This window comes from Antennarius striatus, chromosome 3 (genome assembly GCF_040054535.1).
Source record: "Antennarius striatus isolate MH-2024 chromosome 3, ASM4005453v1, whole genome shotgun sequence".
Taxonomy (NCBI): Eukaryota; Metazoa; Chordata; class Actinopteri; order Lophiiformes; family Antennariidae; genus Antennarius; species Antennarius striatus.
Genome location: NC_090778.1, coordinates 3,507,648 through 3,528,609, shown reverse-complemented (window position 1 = coordinate 3,528,609; position 20,962 = coordinate 3,507,648). Strand labels below are relative to the sequence as shown.

Below are 20,962 nucleotides of genomic sequence, written 5' to 3'. Positions count from 1 at the left end.
TTTTTTCTTCCGACAACTTGCAAAAGCTGAAAATCCATCACCTCTTTAATATTACTGTTGTAAAACATTAAACCTGAAGGAACTTAACTTTAGATTTATCAGAAGTTCCATTAAACTTTATAACAGTTTTATTTCTCTTAGTTTTTCCTACAACTTTTATCCCCACAGGGAAATTTTGTTTTTATTCTTTTTCTACAACTTTTTATTCCTTCAGGGAAATTTTATTGAGAGCCATATCCTCTTTAGCAGGGATGCCCTGATGATTTCTGCAGCGTTGCTCACATATCAAGACTGGGAGCTTCCCAGTATAACTGGAGCGTGATCCTGTGGCCACTGGGCAGCGGCGCTGGAAGAGAATCCCTTCATCTGCTGCCAATTTACTCCCAACTGAAGCTTCAAACCGTCATAAAACCTGATTTACCGCCGTTCGGTTCAGTGGATCTGAGCACCTGTGAAGTTACAGTTTACACCCACATCTGTTCAGACTCATATAATGCGGTGAGGAGTCTGAAGGAATTCAATAAAAATGTTTGTTCAGCATCGTCCTCGGTCACACGGAAGTGTGACCAAACATTTATAACTCATATTTAATTTTTTTCTTGAATTTAGACAGAATTTTTATCAACTTAAGTTCATCTTCCAGATCATTCCAGAGTTCCCCTCCTGGTACAGACACACATCTTTGCCTGACATTTGTTCTTACGTTAATAGACTCACATCGTAATAGACCTCGGAGGTTACATGTGCGTTTTCTTAGTTTATAAAAGGATTGCATGGTTAAAGGAAAGTCCTTTATTTACAATTTGAGATACAATATTTAACTTTACAATATCAACAAATTTCAACAGATTTTATTTTATGTAAAGTTCATTAGTAGGATCATGAAACCCTTACTTTATTAATTAGTCTTATTGCCCTTTTTTGCAATTTAATCAGATGATCTATATATGTTTTACATGTGATTTAAGAAGTGTACATTTAGGACAGACAGGAAACAGCAAAGAGACAGGAAATGGAGAAAGAGCAGGGGGCTGACACCTGCAACTAGCCTCAGCATACGAGGAAACCCACTTAATAACTGACCTAAACACACCCACTAAAGAGTGTGTCTGAAGAACGTTGTGATGTTACAGCGACGCTGACCTTTGACCTTCCTCGTACTGTTACCATGTTCTCTTACTGGACATTTGTGTGAGTTGAGCTCTTGGATTTTATTCAAAGTGAGGTTTTTGTGAGGCCACCATGACCACAGTGCATTCTTCTAGATGTTCTTGAGATATGTGGATCTCTGGATCTGGATGTAGGGATGTACGGATGGAAAAACCAGTCCAGACCAGAGGTTTTTAAAAACAAACGGCTGCATAATGTCTGAGACACAACGCTATCAGCTGTCCTAAAACTTCCCCTCCCCTAGAACACAGCCTACAGTTCAGTGTTGGTTCGGTTTGATCATTTAGAGATGGGTGACATGACGGTTCTCCCAAAAACTATCAAGTACACGTGAAACAGACTTTTCCAAAAAGACGGCTTCTATCATTTGAAGTCGTCTCCCTCGTATGCAGTCAAGAAAGGAATTTTATTATTGAGTTTATTTTTTTCGGACATGTTAATGTCTTTATTTTCATTTATTTTTATTTATTTATTTATTATTATTATTATTATTAATAATAATAATAATAATAATAATAATTATTATTATTATTACGTTTATTTTTTCTTATATTTACTGATAACTATGATTCAAATTGTTGATTTTATAAAACAGCAGAGCCAAAAATGACTGCAACTGAGCGTGGATCGCTCAGGTTACTGACCTCCAGGGGGTGCGGCGCCTTGACGTCAACGCTGACCAGAGTCCAGCCGGGGGTAGCGTACACCTCCGGCCTCCAGATCTCCTCATAGTGGCCCAGCTGGTCTCGGGTGAAGACGGTGAACATGTTTCCCCTCTCCTGGTCTCGGTGGTAGAAGAAGGACAGGCAGCCGGACATGGGCACCGTTGTCATGGGCGATGCCAGTTTGGCCACTTCCTGGAAGTGCTTGGCATACACAGAGTCCACATACATGTGGTGGCCTGGAGCGGTGGAAGACACACACACGTGATGATGGGACCCTCGCACATGGGGCGCTACACATCAAAGAGCATGTGTGAATCTCTCCAACTTGCCCCAAGATAGTACGAATGAAAAAAGACGTTGACTAATGAATTGTTAAGATGACTCATGTATAGTGATTATCACACACGTCTGTGAGTGTTTGGAGATTAAACAGATGCGCTCTTCTCCGAGTCGAGTAAAATATGTTGTTACTTTGAAGAGTATAGGATAGCAATACATAACCATGAGACGTAAAGGTTTAAACACTCAGCTCTGCCTTATAGACAAACAACACTGTAGCTCATATACACCAACCAGCGCCGCTATGTGATCCAGATTTAATCCAGCCATGTCCTCTGTAACTTTATAAACTGCTGTCTGGATAGTTTTAACCCCAATGAACTCTTACAAATTGGAATATTTCGAGCCGCCGACTGTAGATCGCGTCGTTGTGAGAAGTTTTCAGCCTTTTGTCGAGGCAAAATATTATAGAATATTTATAACCTACAAAGTGTGCATATTTATTGTGTGATCCACTGGATTAGCATCCTTAGACCTTAATTGCCTATATAAGGAATAACTACATTCCATGGTTTGTTCCTCTTTCCAGTCACACTCTGAGGAAGTAATCAGTATGTTCCTCTTTTATATAAAATATTTTACTCATCAATGATCAGTAAACGACATCCTAGGTTTGATGTAAATATGTTTAACTTCTAGAACACCAGGTTAGTACGCGATCGTGAGCACACAGGTTCCCTCATCATTCTGTTCCGTTTTCAGCCTTTATTACCTTCACATTTTACAAATATTACTCAATGTTTTACCATGAAACTGAGTGGAAGGCTGCCACATGTGCCATGGAAGAAGCACACAAATTCTGGAGTGGATCGAGATGAAGAGGTGGTCAGTCAAAGAAAGACACCGTCGTGATTCGAAACTCTGGAAACAGGCTTCATGGTCCAGGAGTCTCGTGGGACTGTTGCTTTTATGTGCTATGACATAATGGAGAAACTGAACCGCCCGAGTGGAGGTCTAGTCACCAAAACAGGTCTCCTCTGTCAGAATTTACACACAGTCATCAAAGTAGGACAAGAACGCACAAGGACTGAATTAAGCATAGCAGACGTTGAGACAATCGCTTTTCGACGGCTCAGCGAGGTCTGCAGGATAAAAAACCACCACAGAGGGTCAAGGCATCTCCTTCTCAACCCATAGAATTCCCCTGCTTGTTTGCAGTTTCCTTGTTCGCCTGCATCCTTGCGTCTTTCATACACAAAATGTGACAGGAACGCTCGATTGTCAGATATGGGACACAAGCTTTTAAATACTTGCAATAAAAAAAAATCGATACTACCTGGAGAATATTGTAATTTTGGGAAAAAACGGACAAAAATATTCGCAAAAATCGTCATTATGTTTTGATCTCGCTCGAGTTTCTCGTCACGAGACTCACCTGCGGGATTCAGTCTTATTAAAATCAACCAAACGGCAACACAATGTCTGCTGGTTTTACACGCTGCAGTGAGAGAGGAGTTAGTTGGACCCTCCCTGAGGGTCCCGTTGGGGATTTTCTGTCTGTTAGAGCACTTTGAAATGTCTGCTGATGTGATTAAGCGCTATGCAAATAAAGGTTGATTGATTGATGATCACTATGCCTCCGAAAAAGATGTAAAAGTGCTTTCTTGAGTAGAAAACAATCAAAAGTTAATGAAGAAAAAGAGACAGATATTACTAGAGATATTACTACAGATTTTACTACAGATATTACTGAAATGTGTGTGGAGAAGGCTCTGTCAGCTTGGTGCAGTGTCCAGAGGAGAATACATGAATTTAATGCAAAGAAAACTGTTGAGTGAAAAGCAAAAGTGAAAAAAAAAAAACGGTATTAGATCTTCCTTTATTGCTTTTTTAAGAACGACTACCAGGTTTAAATTTTGATAAAAATAATATATAATTGTATTCTCTGTTTTTACTTAAACAGTTGTGATGTGGCTATTAATAAAATCATTAAAATTAGCAGTTTGTTTAGTTTTTATATTGTACTATTGGCACAACTCAATCCTTGCGTACAACCTCTAACGTATATTTTTGGGATACATAAACGTCACGTTGGGATGCACAAATTCTTTTTGAAGCGCATCCCAGGGATGCGCTACTTTATTGAGGTAAAATGAACTCTGATGTTGGGTGTCGCTGTTCCCACCGGGATTACAGGTTCATCTGTATGTGTTTGTGTGAGTGTGTGTGTGTGTGTGTGTACCTCTCTGGTGATTGCTGGTGCGGTTTGAAAGCGCGTTCGACCCCGATCCTGTCGCCACATTCCCCCCGACGTACCAGTTGACATTTGGGTTCCAGCTGTTGCTGTAGCCACACAGGTGATGCTCCTCAAAATTACACTCTGGTAACAGGACACCAACCACACCCATGAGGCTCGGCACCAGTTTGCTCACTTTATAACCAGAAGCATCAACACTGACCTATGCAGTAACCAGGAACAATGTGAATTTCAAAGATGGCCACACTGTTCCCAAAACCACGCTCGGGTCGGCCTTCCAGCAAAATCTGCAGAATAAAAAAAAAACACCATATCCCACTGATGACATCAAATGTTTACACATTACATCATGGTAAAAGCTTCGTAATGAGGCATATTGTTGACCAGAGGAGTGCAGTGTTCTTAAAGTTTCACAGTGACAAATCACGGCAGAGATAGAAGTCATTCCTGCTCAGTTCTCCAACGGTTCAGATTCTATAGAACTAGTTTGATGCGTTTCATTCAAACACACAAGCGTTCAGTTCTCATAATACATATAATTTCTCATCAGACCCCATCAGTTGAGTAAAATATTAAAATCATTATGGCTAGTCTTCTACAGGAGATCCAGAGAACGTGTTCATTTGCAAAATTGACTTTTCAACCCTGGAGCACAAAATGCAATGAAACTCTAGAGCTCTGAACGCCAGTGGGTATTTATGTCAACTGTGAGGTCAGCCTTCAGATGTTTGTCACGCTGTTACTTTAAGCACCAACATATCATATGTAGGTCTGTTTTACCCTCATAACTCACTGTAGCACACACCACAGCCTCACAGTCTCCTTCAGAGAAGTCACCCAAACAGTTTCATCTGGTTGATAATGAGAAGTTTGGCCTTAGAGTAAAGAACTCTTTTGGACTCTAGTTTTTTACAAACTTCCCAATCCTTGAATGACTGCTCTTTTCCAGGACGCCCCTCTATTCCGGTGTTTTTGAGTGTCACGCAATGTGGCTGCTGTATAAATTTTTTTGAGATGTATTGCTGACAGCAAACTCAGAGAGCATACATTTACAAATCCCCTTTGTAATGAATTTTGATCTTTGTTTATTACTGTCTGCTTTTCTGCTGTAATTTTAAATGTTTTCTAGATAAACAGGCTTGTTTTTGCACCTTTTTTCTTAAAAAAATGATTATTAGATAAGAGTTGAGAGGCCATGGCCATCAAAAAACACAAAAACAATAACCCCAAAGACAATTCATGATTATTGAATTTGGATTTATTGATAATGAGGGTAACCATGAGTTTTTTTGTGCAGGGTTATGTTGTCATGGTAATTTAAGCTGCACATCTAACCTGTTCCAGGGCAGCGTAGGTTGGCAATAATATATCGACATATGTAAAAGTACAGCGCACTGACCAATCAGTCCTTTGGAAAGAATCATTCTTAGGACAGTCGTTAGAGCTCAGTGCAGACTACCAGAGGTTTACTCTTTTTATGTCTTTCCATTTGGCTGAAAGAAACACGACAGTCATTCTTTGGGCTTTTTGTATATGATAACATTCTGCAACAGAAACTAAATTAAGCACTTAAAGTCCTGAATTGTTTTTACATACAAGACAGAAAGCACTGGATTGGATTACATTTTTATATTTATTTTCAATTGCTCCAGAGTCTGTTTGACGCCACCTGACCTACAGCTGAAGGATTTAGGGTAAAGAATCGATCTAAATAACATGTAAATTACACATATCTCATTTTAGACTGGCACCCTCTATAATTTTTCATTTACTGTACTGTGTTTTCCAGCTGTCCTTAGCCGGGATTATATGTTTCATTGACTTTGCATTTTGTTCACAATTACTTGTGTTGCTCTTTATTCCAGTGTGCATCTATTTCATTCTGGCTGGTCGACAATTTTCTTAATTTATTCCTCTTTAATGAAAATAAAATAAATAAAAATAAATAAACATATTATAACAAAATACAACAATAACCTGTTTACTATAATGCTGAACAGGCCAGACCAACTCAGTCCTCCTGATCCTGATTGGCTGCTATCATACGCTACTACTTGCAGTACATTCAGGGTGTAGGCCTCAGCATGTGTGAAGGATGGCATCAACAAAAAATTTGAAAAGCTAACATTTAAAACCAAACTCCCCCACATGACTGGACAGTAGACTACACATTTATTCTTCTTGAAAGTGACCACACTGAGAGAAAAGACTCCAATGTTCTTGATGTGCCAGACAACACACACCAAAAGCTCGGGGGCCAAATGTGGCCCCCGCAAGAGCATACAAGGTCAGACTGTCCAAAAATAAATAGGTCAAAAACATGCTTTGACCAAAAAACCACATTTCCCATAATGCAGTAATTAAGCCTCTTTTAACTTTGGCAAAAAAACAAAGTTAATATCTTTATTTTTGTAATTCTCTATAACAGTTTGATCCTTGATTGATGGAGTTCTGTTGGTTTCATAACCCGACAAATCAAAAGGATTTATATTATAACAGTTACATTTATGTTACATTACATTGAGTTACATTTAGTTACATTTATAAGTTACATCTGGCCCTTTGAGGACAGTCGTTATGCTGATGTGACCCTCGGTGAAAATGACTTTGACACATAAGAAATGCTGTCACATGAGGAATGGAATGGATATTATAGCCTTCCTGGTTGACATGACATCACACCTACATGAACCCCACAGGTAAAAACACCTGCGCCAATGAATGAAGTACTGGGTGAGAGATATTTCCTGCTAAAACTAAGCAGAAATGTCTTTGATCGATTTGATGACTTCATCTTTGCTCCGTCTTTTCAATCAGACTTTCTCGTCAGAAATGTTGCTGCATTTTCTCGAGACGCTGAACAGATTTAGAAGTGGGTTGATACTGGATCTCTAAAGATGAAACCCTGGATTTACTATTCCCTCAACCATGTTTTGTTCCACCTGCATGTGTAAATCACAATTCTTAAGCATTCTCATTAAATCTAAATGCTATTCAAGAATATACAATGAATAAACATGACTGTTACTGAATTAAATGGTCAATATTCCTCTAAAGGTTTAACCTGCTAGTGAGAAAGGCTAACACTTTTTTTTCCCCAGGGACATTTAAGATGAGCGACATCACCCTTATGAACATACTGTGCTAATGTAGATCGTGTTAGAGTTCTTCTGTATAATTTGTTTCCATTTACTAAATGAGGTATAAGGCTGGGTGAAAAAAAAACATGAGCCCGTACTGCATTTGAAGATGGAGTTGAAAACTCTTCAGCTCTCTTCATAGGAGAGCGTTTAAAAATGAACTTCATGCTCACTTTAATTAAAGACCCCAGATCTAAACTGTTTATCCAGTAGAGGGGCTCACTCCATAATTAACAACCTCACAGAGGAGCGTGTAAGTCATGTCAGAGTTAAAGGGACTTCCTTCATTGTGATTGTTTTCTTTCCAGAGATAGCTACCTGGTAGGAGATGGTGGTGTTGGGTAGGTCCACGCTGGCTATGAGCCAGCTGTCAGATTCTTTTCTGGCAGTCCACAGCCGGTAGTCAAAGTTATCGCCGTCTGGTCTGAGGTAGAGCTGCAGGGAACCCCGTCCAGTGATCTGGTAGACTAGTCTCACACAGCTCCAGTCCGGGTGGTCCAGAACCGGGCTGACTAGAACGGCCTGTTCTTGCTCATATAAGACACCTGAGTCCACTGTTATCAAATGCCCTAGGTGAACACAATGAAGAAATGTTATATTCATGTAGAGCAGGCTGAGAGCTCATCTTCTGCTTTTTAATAGGATTAATATACAACGCTAATTTTAGGAGTTAGTTCTTCTCTAAGTGTTCAGGACTTCACTATGTTGTTGAACATAAACCTGTAAAATTGTTTGTTCACTGCAACACAAAAGTGCATTTGCGATCCACAACAAATCTGATACACAGTCTTGTGCTTCCAGTTTAAAAATCCCCTGGAAGAGTCAGGAGAAAGGGCACCAGATGCACGGCGCTGGGGTATCAGGGTGCATCAAGTCCAGATGTGCTCATTGTAAAACAGTAATAAACTCTAGTTAGGACTAAATAGTTCTATTGTGTGACTCATGTATCTCTTTAATAAACACCCACATCAATTAGACATAGAACCATTTGTAAGTACATGAAAATCATTTTCCTTCTGGTAGTTCTGCATCACATTCTCTACAATGGAAGGGGGAACCTGGAGCGTGTTGTTTGCTTTAGAGGCATGACTATGGGAAATTTTGAAAAGATAAACGTGCTCATTTCACAATATTGTAGATTTTGTAGTTGCTAATTGTAGAGGCAGCAATGCTGAAGGTAAAGTAGAAAGCTGGTTGCAGGTGAACAGGTAACTACCGCTCCACCGGTGAGAATCACAGCCACATCATTATCATACTGTTGGTCACAGAGGGAAACAAGGCAGTCAGAGACTGCAACATCCAGTGACACCCCTGAATTCAAAATTTCCAAAATTTTACACCACAAAAAATATTAAAGTGGTAAGTTGATATTAACCTAGCCTCTGGCTTCCTGAAAATGTCGCGTTTTGTTTTGTGATAATATCTCATCAGGCTTCAGAGATGTGTACCTGAAAAGGTATAAAAGTGAAAATTTGACCTTGACCTAGTTTTTCAAGGTCAATGTTTCATCCCCTTGCCTCCCTGAATATAACGCCTTTTGTTTCGTCTTTCTATCTTATCCGGTTCCTGAGATATGTGCAAAAAAAAAAAGTACAAACGTTGAAATTTGACCTTGACCTAGTTTTCTCAAGGTCATGTTCATCATCTCATTTTCATCCCCTTTGCTGCTTGAGTAATGTGCTTTTTCCCCCTTATTTCTAATTTCTATCTAAAACGGTTGTGAAGATATTTGCTGGACGAACAGACAAACACACAAACAATTACAATGCATCACCACTCCGCGGGGTGTAACAACACAAAATGCACACACACACACACACACACACACACACACACACACACACACACACACACACACACACACACACACACACACACACACACACACACGCACACAAATGTACTGAGATGAAAAATTGAAAGATGCAGCACTGTTCTGTTCACTGGTAATCCACATGCAACTTAGGAGGTTTGTATTGTATGTCAATCATTATAAGAATTAGGGAGAGGTCATGTATGTATTAAAGTAAATGAGCTACAGTTTCCATCTTCCTCTCCTGTCACGGCTGAGAGACGTTTTATCCATTCATGCAGGTCTGAGAGAGTAGAAAAGCAATTAAGTGGATATAAATCGTGTTTATGGAAAGCTGGTTTACATGCCCTCAGTTCCAAAATCAGGTTGGGGAGGGGAGTCGGGGGAGAGGGGGTTACAGTTGCATCTGTGATCCCTTATTTGGTCAAATGCAGAACGTGGAGAATCCTGCTAACCGGAGACGTCTTTGTGGAGTTATTTGCTGCAACACTGAGCCACGGAGGTGCAGGTAGGGAAAGGATTTTGATCTATGCCGACCGATAAGATCAATAACATCCCTGTCAGGACCACACTGACAACTGGTGCATCAAATTCCAGTCTCTTTTTGTAATCAGATAATTCTTCAAACACGTGTTTTAGCTCTTGCAGATGTGTCCAGTACCCCTACCACTCAAGAGTTCCATTCTTTATGTTTCGTGATTGGCCAATCACAAGCTTTTAATTAAAAAAAAATCTACTCTGATATAATCCATACAAAATAGTCCTGTAGATTATTTTGATAGATGACTCTGTGTGAAGGTTTCTTTAGCCCTAACAGGTTGGAATTCTTGACAGATCAACGAAAAGATCCAAGTGGAAAGATTGGTTCTGTTGAGTTTCACATTGATTCTGTTGATATTGAATGAAGTGTGCAGCGCAAAAAAAAACCTAAAACGCTTTTATTGTCGATGGTGCCAGATGACTTTGAAGAGATGATGTCATGGCTGTTCCTGGTTAAACAAAAAGGATCTCACTCAAACCCATCTCACCTCAGGGGACTTTTTAGTCAAGAAAAACATCTCTAGAGCTTCCCAGCTCAGCGATGTTACAGCATTCTTCTGAAGAACAGAAGGTGGGTTTGTTTGTGAATGCCATGTCCAAGACTGGGAATTGTCGGATCCCAAAATAATTTGAGAAAATATTCTTTACAACCTTTGTATCCTGTTTGGTGGATTAACTGTGTACCAAGCTTTGGGTCCTTCCTCCAGTTGATCAGTTGATAACCCAACCCAACTAATGCTTCAGCCACAAAGTACCTCTAAATAACATCAGTTTGGAATTTTAATGCTTCTAAATATTATTACAGGACTGTACAAACAGTATGGAGTCACTATTGTGTCTTTAAACTCAGTCTCATTGTGAGACATTGTGAGACATCTCATTTTGTGCTTTTTAGGAAAAAGCCATTGTTATGCTATGAGGTTCCAAATATGTGTTGTGGACCAATAAAAGTCCATCTTTTCAGCATTAGAGCTGTTCTTTCAGTATTAACGCTCTGACATACAAAAGCTGTGTCCCAATGCAGGAGCCACATATTTAAAAGGCTGCTTTTGTAGATTCATTGGACAACTGGAATCCAAACTGAGCATTCCTGGGTTGTCCAACTCCAAATACAAACGTCACTATAATCTGGCTTTATCACTGCTTCTACGACACATCTTTTACCACAACTACTAATCTAGACAACAGGCACCGAGCGACAAGATGTGAAGCCAAAAACAGGTGAAGATGGTGAGATTCTTTGCAGACTAGATCGACCACAGTCAACAAAAGAAAGGATCTTTCAAAGTATATGATGGCCCCTTAATTCTGACACAACTGCAATTGCCCAATTATTATACAGCAGTAATTGTAGTGATGCAACTCATGAGACCTTATTGTTCCTAAGAATGTATGGATCCTCACTGACAAATCAATGAAACCCCAGAGTTCCTCCCTGAATGACATCCTTTAGCACCACGTCTACTTGGTGACAGAGGGAAGGGGGTGAGAAGAGAGGAGAGGATTGTTTGTGGAGGATTATACAGGCTTAAGTGCCACTAATAATAGCATAACTTTTCATCTCAGGTTGTCATCATACATGAAGTCAGAAACTGGCTGCAAGAAGCAAGTTTCCAGTCCAGAGATACAGATAAGGAGTATTCATCCTGGTGGTCTTTGAGGCCCTGAGAGCCTCCGCCTCACTCCATCCATCCACGTCTTTGTGTTTATCCTGGTCCAGGACAGCCTGAAGACGTTGTCTCTCAGGTCTCTGTTTAGCGAGTAGAACCACCTACGACATCCATCCTGGTCCTAACCCCAAACTCTACCTCAGTTTCTCCTTCTGGTGCAGCTTCTTCAACTCAAACCCACATTGCTATGGCAACCAAACAGCAAACACCACCATGGTCCTGTCTTCCTTTTCACGGGCCCTATTTATTGCCACTGTGGGCGTTGTCTATCCCCATTTCAGAGGCCGTTCCGTCCGTCTGGTTAGAGGTTTAGTGCAAACCACACCACTACCCCGCTGAAGCGTCAGTTTGGGGTAGAGCTCTGCTTTCGATGCTGCGTACTGATCTAAAGGCTTGGATGGAAAAGATATGGCAGACACAATTTACACTACTGCCACTTATCTGAACAGCGGGAACATAAACTGAGCTGACAGATTATTATAAACAGAAGTAGCTGCTTTGGGACGCTTGTGGCTTGATGCACAGAGCAGCTGGTGGAAAAAAAACACAAAAGGGGTAGTCAATCAAAAAATCTGACTTGACATGTGGAATGTGTTCACACACTTCTGTAATGCATGGAGGCCCAAATCCAGCACCCACACTGTAATACCTCTAAATACAGTATACTGTTATATCTTCAGGTTTCAGTCAGATCTACTTAAGCTGTCTGCTCCCCGCATTTTACAACTTGATATAATGGTAGACCACAGCCAAGCCAAGGCTGTACAATTCCACACACATGCCACATGTGTTTAACATGTTTAGAGGAGATTAGTTAAGCTCATGTCGTTTCTCATTCATGGCTGAAAAGTGTAAAGAAATTCAATGGTGGTCCAATATTCAACAAGTTTGATGTCATAAACTGGGAAAATCAGTGAAGTGAACTTAGGGCAAGTCGAGTGTGCAGCAGTTGTGATATATTTGTATAATGGTATATATTCTAAAAGTGTTCAGGATCAACTCAGTATCAACTCATGATGGCAACATGCAAAACTTTGGTGCTCCAGTTGTTTCTCTTTCCAGAAACACTTTCCATCTCATCTTGGGGAATTCCAAGGTGTTACGAATCCACAACAGATATGTGATCTCTACAGCAAATGTCTGAGTCAGCATCCGTGTTTCCTCTCACATGTTCGTACCCAGAAAACCTCGAAGGGAAGGCATCTTAATTAGATGCCCAGCCCTACCTCAACTGGCTCTTTCTGACACGAAGAAGCAGCTGCTGCATCCCATTTTCCTCAGCTCTAGGCTCGCTCCATAAATATCCCAGAACTATAAAACTCAGCGGAGGGCTGGTCCATGGATCAGGAAATAACTTATTAAATTTAGGAGCAGATGGGGTTAAATACTCTGATCCAGGAAACCTTTTATCATGTGTATACCATTACCTTTACTGAAACATTTGTTGCTATTATCTAAGGAAATTTTGCATTAAATGTTGCATAAAACATCATAAAGATTTATGGCTCTGACATCTGATTGAGGAGAGGATTCAGATAATAATTTAGATCTGATGGATCACAATATGTCATTTTTATTTAGGAACAGTATGTTGACTTCGTTGACTCCGTTGAAGCTTATGATGACTTGTATGCTAGGTTGGACAGTAAGGAGGGAGAGACTGATCTATACCGGTTGGCAAGACAGAGAGATAGAGATGGGAAGGACGTGCAGCAGGTTAGGGTGATTAAGGATAGGGATGGAAGTCTATTGACAGGTGTCAGTAGAGTGATGGGAAGATGGAAAGAGTACTTTGAAGAGTTGATGAATGTGGAAAATGAGAGAGAACAAAGACTAGAAGAGGTGACTGTTGTGGACCAGGATGTAGCAAAGATTAGTCAGGATGAAGTGAGGAGGGCATTGAAGAGGATGAAGAGTGGAAAGGCAGTCGGTCCTGATGATATACCTGTAGAGGTTTGGAAGTGTCTAGGAGAGGTGGCAGTAGAGTTTCTGACTGGGTTGTTCAACAGGATCTTAGATAGTGAGAAGATGCCTGAGGAATGGAGGAGAAGTGTGCTGGTGCCCATTTTTAAGAACAAGGGAGATGTGCAGAGTTGTGGCAAATACAGAGGAGTAAAGCTGATGAGCCATACAATGAAGTTATGGGAGAGAGTAGTGGAAGATAGACTAAGGGCAGAAGTGAACATTTGTGAGCAGCAGTACGGTTTCATGCCGAAAAAGAGTACTACAGATGCAGTATTTGCTTTGAGGATGTTGATAGAGAAGTACAGAGAAGGCCAGAGGGAGCTGCATTGTGTTTTTGTAGATCTGGAGAAAGCTTATGACAGGGTGCCGAGAGAGGAACTGTGGTATTGTATGAGGAAGTCTGGAGTGGCAGAGAAGTATATTAGAGCAGTGCAGGACATGTATGAGGACTGTAAGACAGTGGTGAGGTGTGCTGTAGGTGTGACAGAGGAGTTCAAGGTGGAGGTGGGACTGCATCAGGGATCAGCTGTGAGCCCCTTTTTGTTCGCTATGGTGATGGACAGGCTGACAGACGAGGTTAGACAGGAATCTCCATGGACTATGATGTTTGCAGATGACATTGTGATCTGCAGTGAGAGCAGGGAAGAGGTGGAGGAGAAGCTAGAGAGGTGGAGGTTTGTCCTGGAAAGGAGAGGAATGAAGGTTAGCCGCAGTAAGACAGAGTACATGTGTGTGAATGAGAGGGACCCAAGTGGAAGAGTGAGGTTACAGGGAGAAGAGATCAAGAAGGTGGAGGATTTGAAGTACTTAGGGTCAACAGTCCAGAGCAATGGAGAGTGTGGAAAAGAGGTGAAGAAGCGTGTCCAGGCAGGATGGAACGGGTGGAGGAAAGTGTCAGGTGTGATGTGTGATAGAAGAGTTTCAGCTAAAATGAAAGGAAAGGTGTACAAAACTGTGGTGAGACCAGCGATGTTGTTTGGTCTAGAGACAGTGTCACTGAAGAAAAGACAGGAGACAGAGCTGGATGTAGCAGAGATGAAGATGCTGAGGTTCTCTCTGGGAGTGACCAGGAAGGATAGGATCAGGAATGAGTACATCAGAGGGACAGCACATGTCAGAGGTTTTGGAGATAAAGCCAGAGAGGCCAGACTGAGATGGTTTGGACATGTCCACAGGAGAGATAGTGAATATATTGGTAGAAGGATGCTGAGTTTTGAACTGCCAGGCAGGAGGCCTAGAGGAAGACCAAAGAGGAGGTTTATGGATGTAATGAGGGAAGACATGAAGGTAGTTGGTGTGAGAGAAGAGGATTCAAAGGACAGGGCTAGATGGAGGAAATTGATTCGCTGTGGCGACCCCTGAAGGGAAAAGCCGAAAGGAAAAGAAGAAGAAGAAGATGTTGACTTCCTTGGTGATGTATGCACTGTACTAAATGTCAGTATCAAGCACATTTCCAGTGCCAGATGTAATGTAACTTTATAAGACTATAGTCTAAATACCAGGTAATAGACTCCAGGACTAGACAAGAATCATGTTAAGATGTTTTGCGAGAAGTTGGGATTTAAATTTGGAATGCCTAAAGAATTACTGTAATGTAAAAACCTAAATAAAAATGTTAGTAATGACAGTTATCACAATATTGTGTTAATACTACTTTATATTTCAAAAATAATGCCAAAATCTCTATTAAAAATTAATAAAAGTATGCTGTGATCAGTATTGCCTCCAACCACATGAATTCTATGTGCTGCAGCTAGTTGAAAAGACAACTTTCAAGCAGCCTGTTCAATCTGATTTCCTTCTAAGCACCAAATTTAACAACAAATTTGGCTCTCTGGTTTAACCTTGGATGTCCAATTTTCAACCATTTATATCCTGCTCCTTTCCTTCTTAACCCAAACATTAAACTAGGGCAGAGCCAGCCTCACTGCTGTCTGGCTGGAAGGTCTGTCAGCGGAAACACAGCTACCCTGGAATATTGTGGCTTTTCTCTCCTGTGTGTTTGAGCCATTTAAAGATTCTCATTGCTACAGCACTGCACTTACCTAACAACTGTTACTGCAATATGATGCATAAAGGTTTATGTTCTTATGTTTACAAAATTACTATTCATATGACAATAAGTACAAATCCACGTGACTCTTCCACTCCAACAGGGGAAAGCAAGAGGAACATGAGCACAAACAACACAGGCCACGGAAAAAGCACGTTACCTGGGTTACATAATCCCAATAATTTGAAATGTAACCTCTGTATGGTCTCTGTGCAGTGCAGTCAGATTCTAGTTGGAAGTCACTGCTGCTACAACAAATAACTTGCTAAACATCAAATTTCCCAAAACTCAGTTAGCAACTTATGTCATACAGTACTCACAAGATTACTGCTCTCTGTTTTAATACAAATACTACTCCACCTTCAGCCGTGGTCTGTCTATCAGGTCAAAGGGTTAGTTAATATGTAAAGAATTTTAATGAATGCCAATCCATTAGATTTTGGTGGAGGTTTGGATCGTAGTCTTGATCCGGAATGTTTTTAAAGGATTCTTGAACATTATGGGATTGAGGGAATTACATGTCATAAATTACGTCAACAATTCTGGACAAAAATGATACAATGACATCTCCATGAGCTCTACCACACAACACAGCCACATCTGGATTCAAGTAATAGTGCAGACCCATAATTTCTATATTTATGGTGGGTTGATAGAAAATTAACTGCTGTTACATGACAAGTACTAACCATACAGACTGAACTGAGATCAAGACTGTAGAAACAGTGCTGTCTCAGTCTGGTGACTGAGTGGTGACACTACTGATCTAGATCCTGAAGAAAACCACCATTAGTGGAATATAGTTTTTCTAGAATAACTATCTTACTAATAATCATTCCTAATATCAGATTACCCAGAATCTAGGAGCAGTTTTTCAGGTCATTTATTGATACCATGAAGGTCAAACTGTTGTTTTTAGGTTCAATGACCTAACAGGGACACTGACTGCTTCTTATAAAGTACTTTACTATCATAATGCTCAGTGCTAAAGCCATTGGATGTCTATGGGAATGCAAGGGCTTAGTATTTAGTGTCTTTGCAATATAACTGTGTAGACATGTGGTGTAAACGTTGCTGGCATCTTGAGATGCTCACCAGACTGTGCTTGTACCAGAGAATCATATAGTCTCCTTGGCAGAGGTAGTTAGAGGCCAAGAAGAGAGCTCGACACACTCGCTACCTCCCACCTCATGCTTACTTGTTCGATTTGTCGATTTCTTAATTTTTTTTATCAGAAAGTACCTCACGAAGCCATCACCCATCACCTCACAAACACTGCAGCTTTGGCAGCGTGGCATCAGAGCGGCCTGAGCAATGGTAAGAATCACAGCAGGGCAAGTCCTGTAGTGGGCTTTTAAAGCAGTAATGAAGGAGACGCAGCAGAAGCTTCCGAGCCTAAGGGGACGGCTCCCACTTCTAATTATCTGCAGGACAGTGCAGATAGGAAGACCACGCTGAGGACAGCGACCCAATTCAAAGTGAGAATCAAAACATCCCAATGACCACTAACGTAGGAACGCATGTCCGCAAAACTCCCCCAATAACATGGATGATGAGAGGAGTGATCTTCATTTGACTGCTACACCACTGACTCTCTCAGACTAACCAACAAGACTTACATGAAGGCCAGTGTAAGACCACAGATCAAAGCTAGTGACATGAAGCTAGTGCTTTGATCTACCTATGCACTAGCTTTGATCTATGGTCAAAGCTATGCGCTGAAAGACAACACAAAGCAACACAAAGCTTTGACCATACTTGTCAGGTACTACTTTCAGGGTACCCTGAACCAGTACTTGTCAGGTACTACTTTCAGGGTACCCTGACCTACCCTTCGCAGGACGTTGCAGTCTTGATTCTTGTTATATAATGTAGGTGAAAATTTATCCGTCTTTGTGTTTGCTGGACATGATGCACCCCTCTATTTTTGTACGAATTATGCATGTTGTATATACTGTATTTAAAAGGATTTTGTTGACTTGTTGGAGCTCCACTGTAGCTTGTGCGGTTTGGCCGAAGGGGAACTGTTTTTCTGTGCTCACATTATTTCTCAGTTTAACAGAGAATGTATGAGTAGGAGTTTGTGAAACTAGTTGGATCAGTCATGATCCAAAATGCAACTTAAGCCCTATTTGAAAAGGAGGAGCGCTATTTCATGTCATTCTTATCTGATCCAGCTGGACTCACAGTGGCCACTGGCCAAAGCAGTGATTGTGCCCTATATTTAGTATTACTTTCATCTTTACTATACACTGCTAAAAATCTGAGCATGAGTGTTTACATAATGGTTACCAGTTTCTCCACCACACAACGGAGGAGGAGGCGTCAACCATTCAAATCTGTCAGACACTACAACAGTGCATTGTTTTCTATTGTGTACTTTTTTGGATGAACAAATCATTTGTGAGGGCTTAAACAAAAAAGGATGGGAGTTAGTACTTGTTTATTTGTAATATTTGTTTGGTCCCACTTTGTTATTAACTTGTGAAAATAAAGAGGTTTTATTTTCATCTGTGTCAGTTATAGTATTACATTGAGATAGTAGTTTAATCGTCCCGTGACTGAGCTCGTAAGTCAAACAACTTGTAACTTAAACAAATTTTCCCCATTTAAAATAATTTAAATCATTTTAATCCATTCCCAACCCCTGTAATTATAGAGGGGTTTGGGAAAGTACAAGACTCGGTCTCAGCTGATCTTGTATCCATCCTCCAACTAGCAGTGGTCCTGAAGAAAGACTTGTAACTCAGATTTTCTCTTGTAGATCAAACAAAAATGTCGACCGAGTGATGGATTGTATCTCATACGTTGAGTCGCTCGTATGTCAAGGTACTACTCTAGTTTGTTGGTTGGATTTGTTGGGTAGTTGGTTGATTGATTGATTGATTGATTGATTGATTGATTGATTGGTTGGTGGGCGAGTGGTTGTCAGTTAGTTAGTTGCCTTGTCTACTGTTTGCTTGTTTGTCTAATGTTTGCTTGTTGGTTGGTTGGTGAGTGGTTGGCAGTTGGTTGGTTAGTTGATTTGTCTACTGTCTGCTTGTTTGGTTGGTTGGTATGTTGGTTGGTTGGTTGGTTGGTTAGTTAGTTGGTATGTTGGTTGGTTGGTTGGTTGGTTGGTTGGTTGGTTGGTTGGTTGGTTGGTTGGTGGGTGGTTGCCAGTTGGTTGGTTAGTTGATTTGTCTACTGTCTGCTTGTTTGGTGACTTGGTTGGCTAGTTAGTTGGTTAGTTGGTTGGTTGGTTGGTTGGTTGGTTGGTTGGTTAGCCGGTTTGCCTGCTGGCAGGTTTACATGTTTGAACCAAAGTTAATGTGTTGGCCCAAAAAAAGACGCATTACATGTAACAGAAGCTCTCATTGGGGCTTTTTTCTTCAGTATCATGAAGTACTTTTGTTAAAAGATGTTTTTGTAAAGATCTTGGCAGGCAATATTCCGTTGTATGGAAAACTGATTCACAAGGAACCTTTCATTGACTAGAACCATGCACCATTTGGTGTGGATCTAATTCATAATCAAAATATGACAAATTCAAATGTATTTCCCAATATGGATCACAGGGCACTCTAAAACCACCAAGCTGATATCCGCAAAAGTTTTGTGGATGGGTGGTTTGGGTCGAGCAAACAAAACACAAATGTTCTGCTGGTTCTCTACAGAGCAACATTGCTATCGTTTAAATGATAGATAGTATTTAATGCCATGCCAACATGTCTACATGTGTATTTCATGCCAACTCCTGCACAACGACCACCCAAATTCCACTTGTGGACACACCCGGGCTTCCAGGACAGTACATCCTGTCTGTCCTCAAATGTGGCCAAGATGTATTTAGAAGTCAGTCCGAGTAACACAGCAACAGTCAATGGCTAGTCAGCACATTTCTGTGAAAAGAGGTCAGGGTGACACTGTACCTTCTTCATTCATGCTCCAGCTGCTGTACTCTGGGTCGGATGTGTAGCCGCAGGTGCCCAGCTCAAAGTTGCAGGACCCGGGCAGCAGCAGCTGCTGCTGCGCCCTGAGGAATCCGCACAGTAGCAGCGCTGCAAGAGGCACAGACAGCAGCATCCGAGCTGCACAGTTCAGGTCTGCAGAAGTTGTCTGTGCTTTCAGACACTTGTTAGACTTTACCGCCTCCTAAACTGACTAAAGTGTTAAACAATTAGTGGCAAAAACAACTGATGGATCATTCAAGACTTACCCTGGAGGGTGAGGCGGACGGTGCGCATCGTTTCTCCAGACTTTGGGATCTCTCTTTCTCTCTCTGTAGTTTCCTGATCGTCTCCCTTTCTCTCAGGACCAAGCACTCTTCACTGCTTGTCTTTCACATGTTGTTACGATGTCAGCGAGAGAGATGGAGTGTTTATCCGTGCAGATGAATGAAGCTCCCGGGGGCGGGGGTGAGAAGCGGCCGCTCAGGTCTCAGCGTCTCTCCGCCCACCGCTGCCGCGCTTCTGTGGCACCGAGGAGCCAGGGCCGCACCCAGACGGGCCCGGGGCCCCTCGACCACCCTGGAACCACACTAATACAGTATGTTTGGATCAATGAAGAGTCTTTCCAAAGAGGATGAGGATACAGAACATACGTATAAGTAATATGTTGATGTTTAACCTTTCCCTAAATGTAAGATGTTTCCATGTAAACTGGATTCTGGGAGAGTCCACCCCCCCTTTACACTTCGCTGCTGTTTAGGACTTCCTCACTATGAGGGCTGGATTATTCTGTCCTGCCTCCACACTAGTGGGATGATCATCAGCAACACATAAATTGTACATACTTTCCACTGCACACTGAAACCTCTTCTCTTCAGAATTTTTTTTTTTCATTTTCTCAGATTTTATTTTTCTAAATACAGCCTCTAAATCAGGTGAGTAAATGCAGTGAGATCTGACAATATTTTCATGGAGCGGCCTTTAAGGTGCAGTGGCTAAAAACAACAAAATAAAATAATACAGCTTGAAAAAGATTTTCAAAAAAAAAAAGTAACAATAAACATGAATCCAATGTGTATGCAACTTTATTAGCAGCGTCCTTGTAATGTCACACCAACGTTTGTTTTTTGTTCGTTGTGCTAAGTTGGAAGTTTCAATTTAGCAGTAATGTAATCTGCCTTTAAATAAGTAGTCATGTGACTGAGGCAAGCATCTCAACAAGCATCAATAGTGACAGTTGTGAAGGTGAGAATCCAGTCATTTTCCAAAACAAAACATTGCTCATAGTCAGATAATAAATAAAATGGGAATAATATGACTTACTGTACGTATTCGTTCTGTGCGGACCCATGGACCGGTACCAGTCCACTGATGAACAGCACAAAACAGTAGCTAGCATACAAGAAAATAAACATTAAGAGAAGAATGACCACACAAAGGAGAGATTTTCACTGATTTCACAGAAATCCTAAAATAATTTG

At 41.0% G+C, this 20,962-nt stretch overlaps 1 protein-coding gene across 2 annotated transcripts in view; it reads right to left on the bottom strand.

The window, feature by feature from the left end:
- mamdc2a (MAM domain containing 2a) overlaps positions 1–20,198 on the bottom strand; it is a 31,551-nt gene extending 11,353 nt beyond the window's left edge. Inside the window, exons 1-6 of one of the 2 annotated variants that reach the window (XM_068311963.1) lie at positions 19,751–20,198; positions 19,464–19,592; positions 7,830–8,080; positions 4,574–4,658; positions 4,357–4,494; positions 1,815–2,071 (exon numbers count right to left, since the gene is read on the bottom strand). In XM_068311963.1, coding sequence (XP_068168064.1) covers positions 1,815–2,071; positions 4,357–4,494; positions 4,574–4,658; positions 7,830–8,080; positions 19,464–19,592; positions 19,751–19,778 — 888 coding nt within the window. In that variant the 5' untranslated portion in view covers positions 19,779–20,198. The remainder of the gene's footprint in view (positions 1–1,814; positions 2,072–4,356; positions 4,495–4,573; positions 4,659–7,829; positions 8,081–19,463; positions 19,593–19,750) is intronic. The other variant, XM_068311962.1, reaches the window with a different exon arrangement.
- Positions 20,199–20,962: the final 764 nt, after the last annotated feature.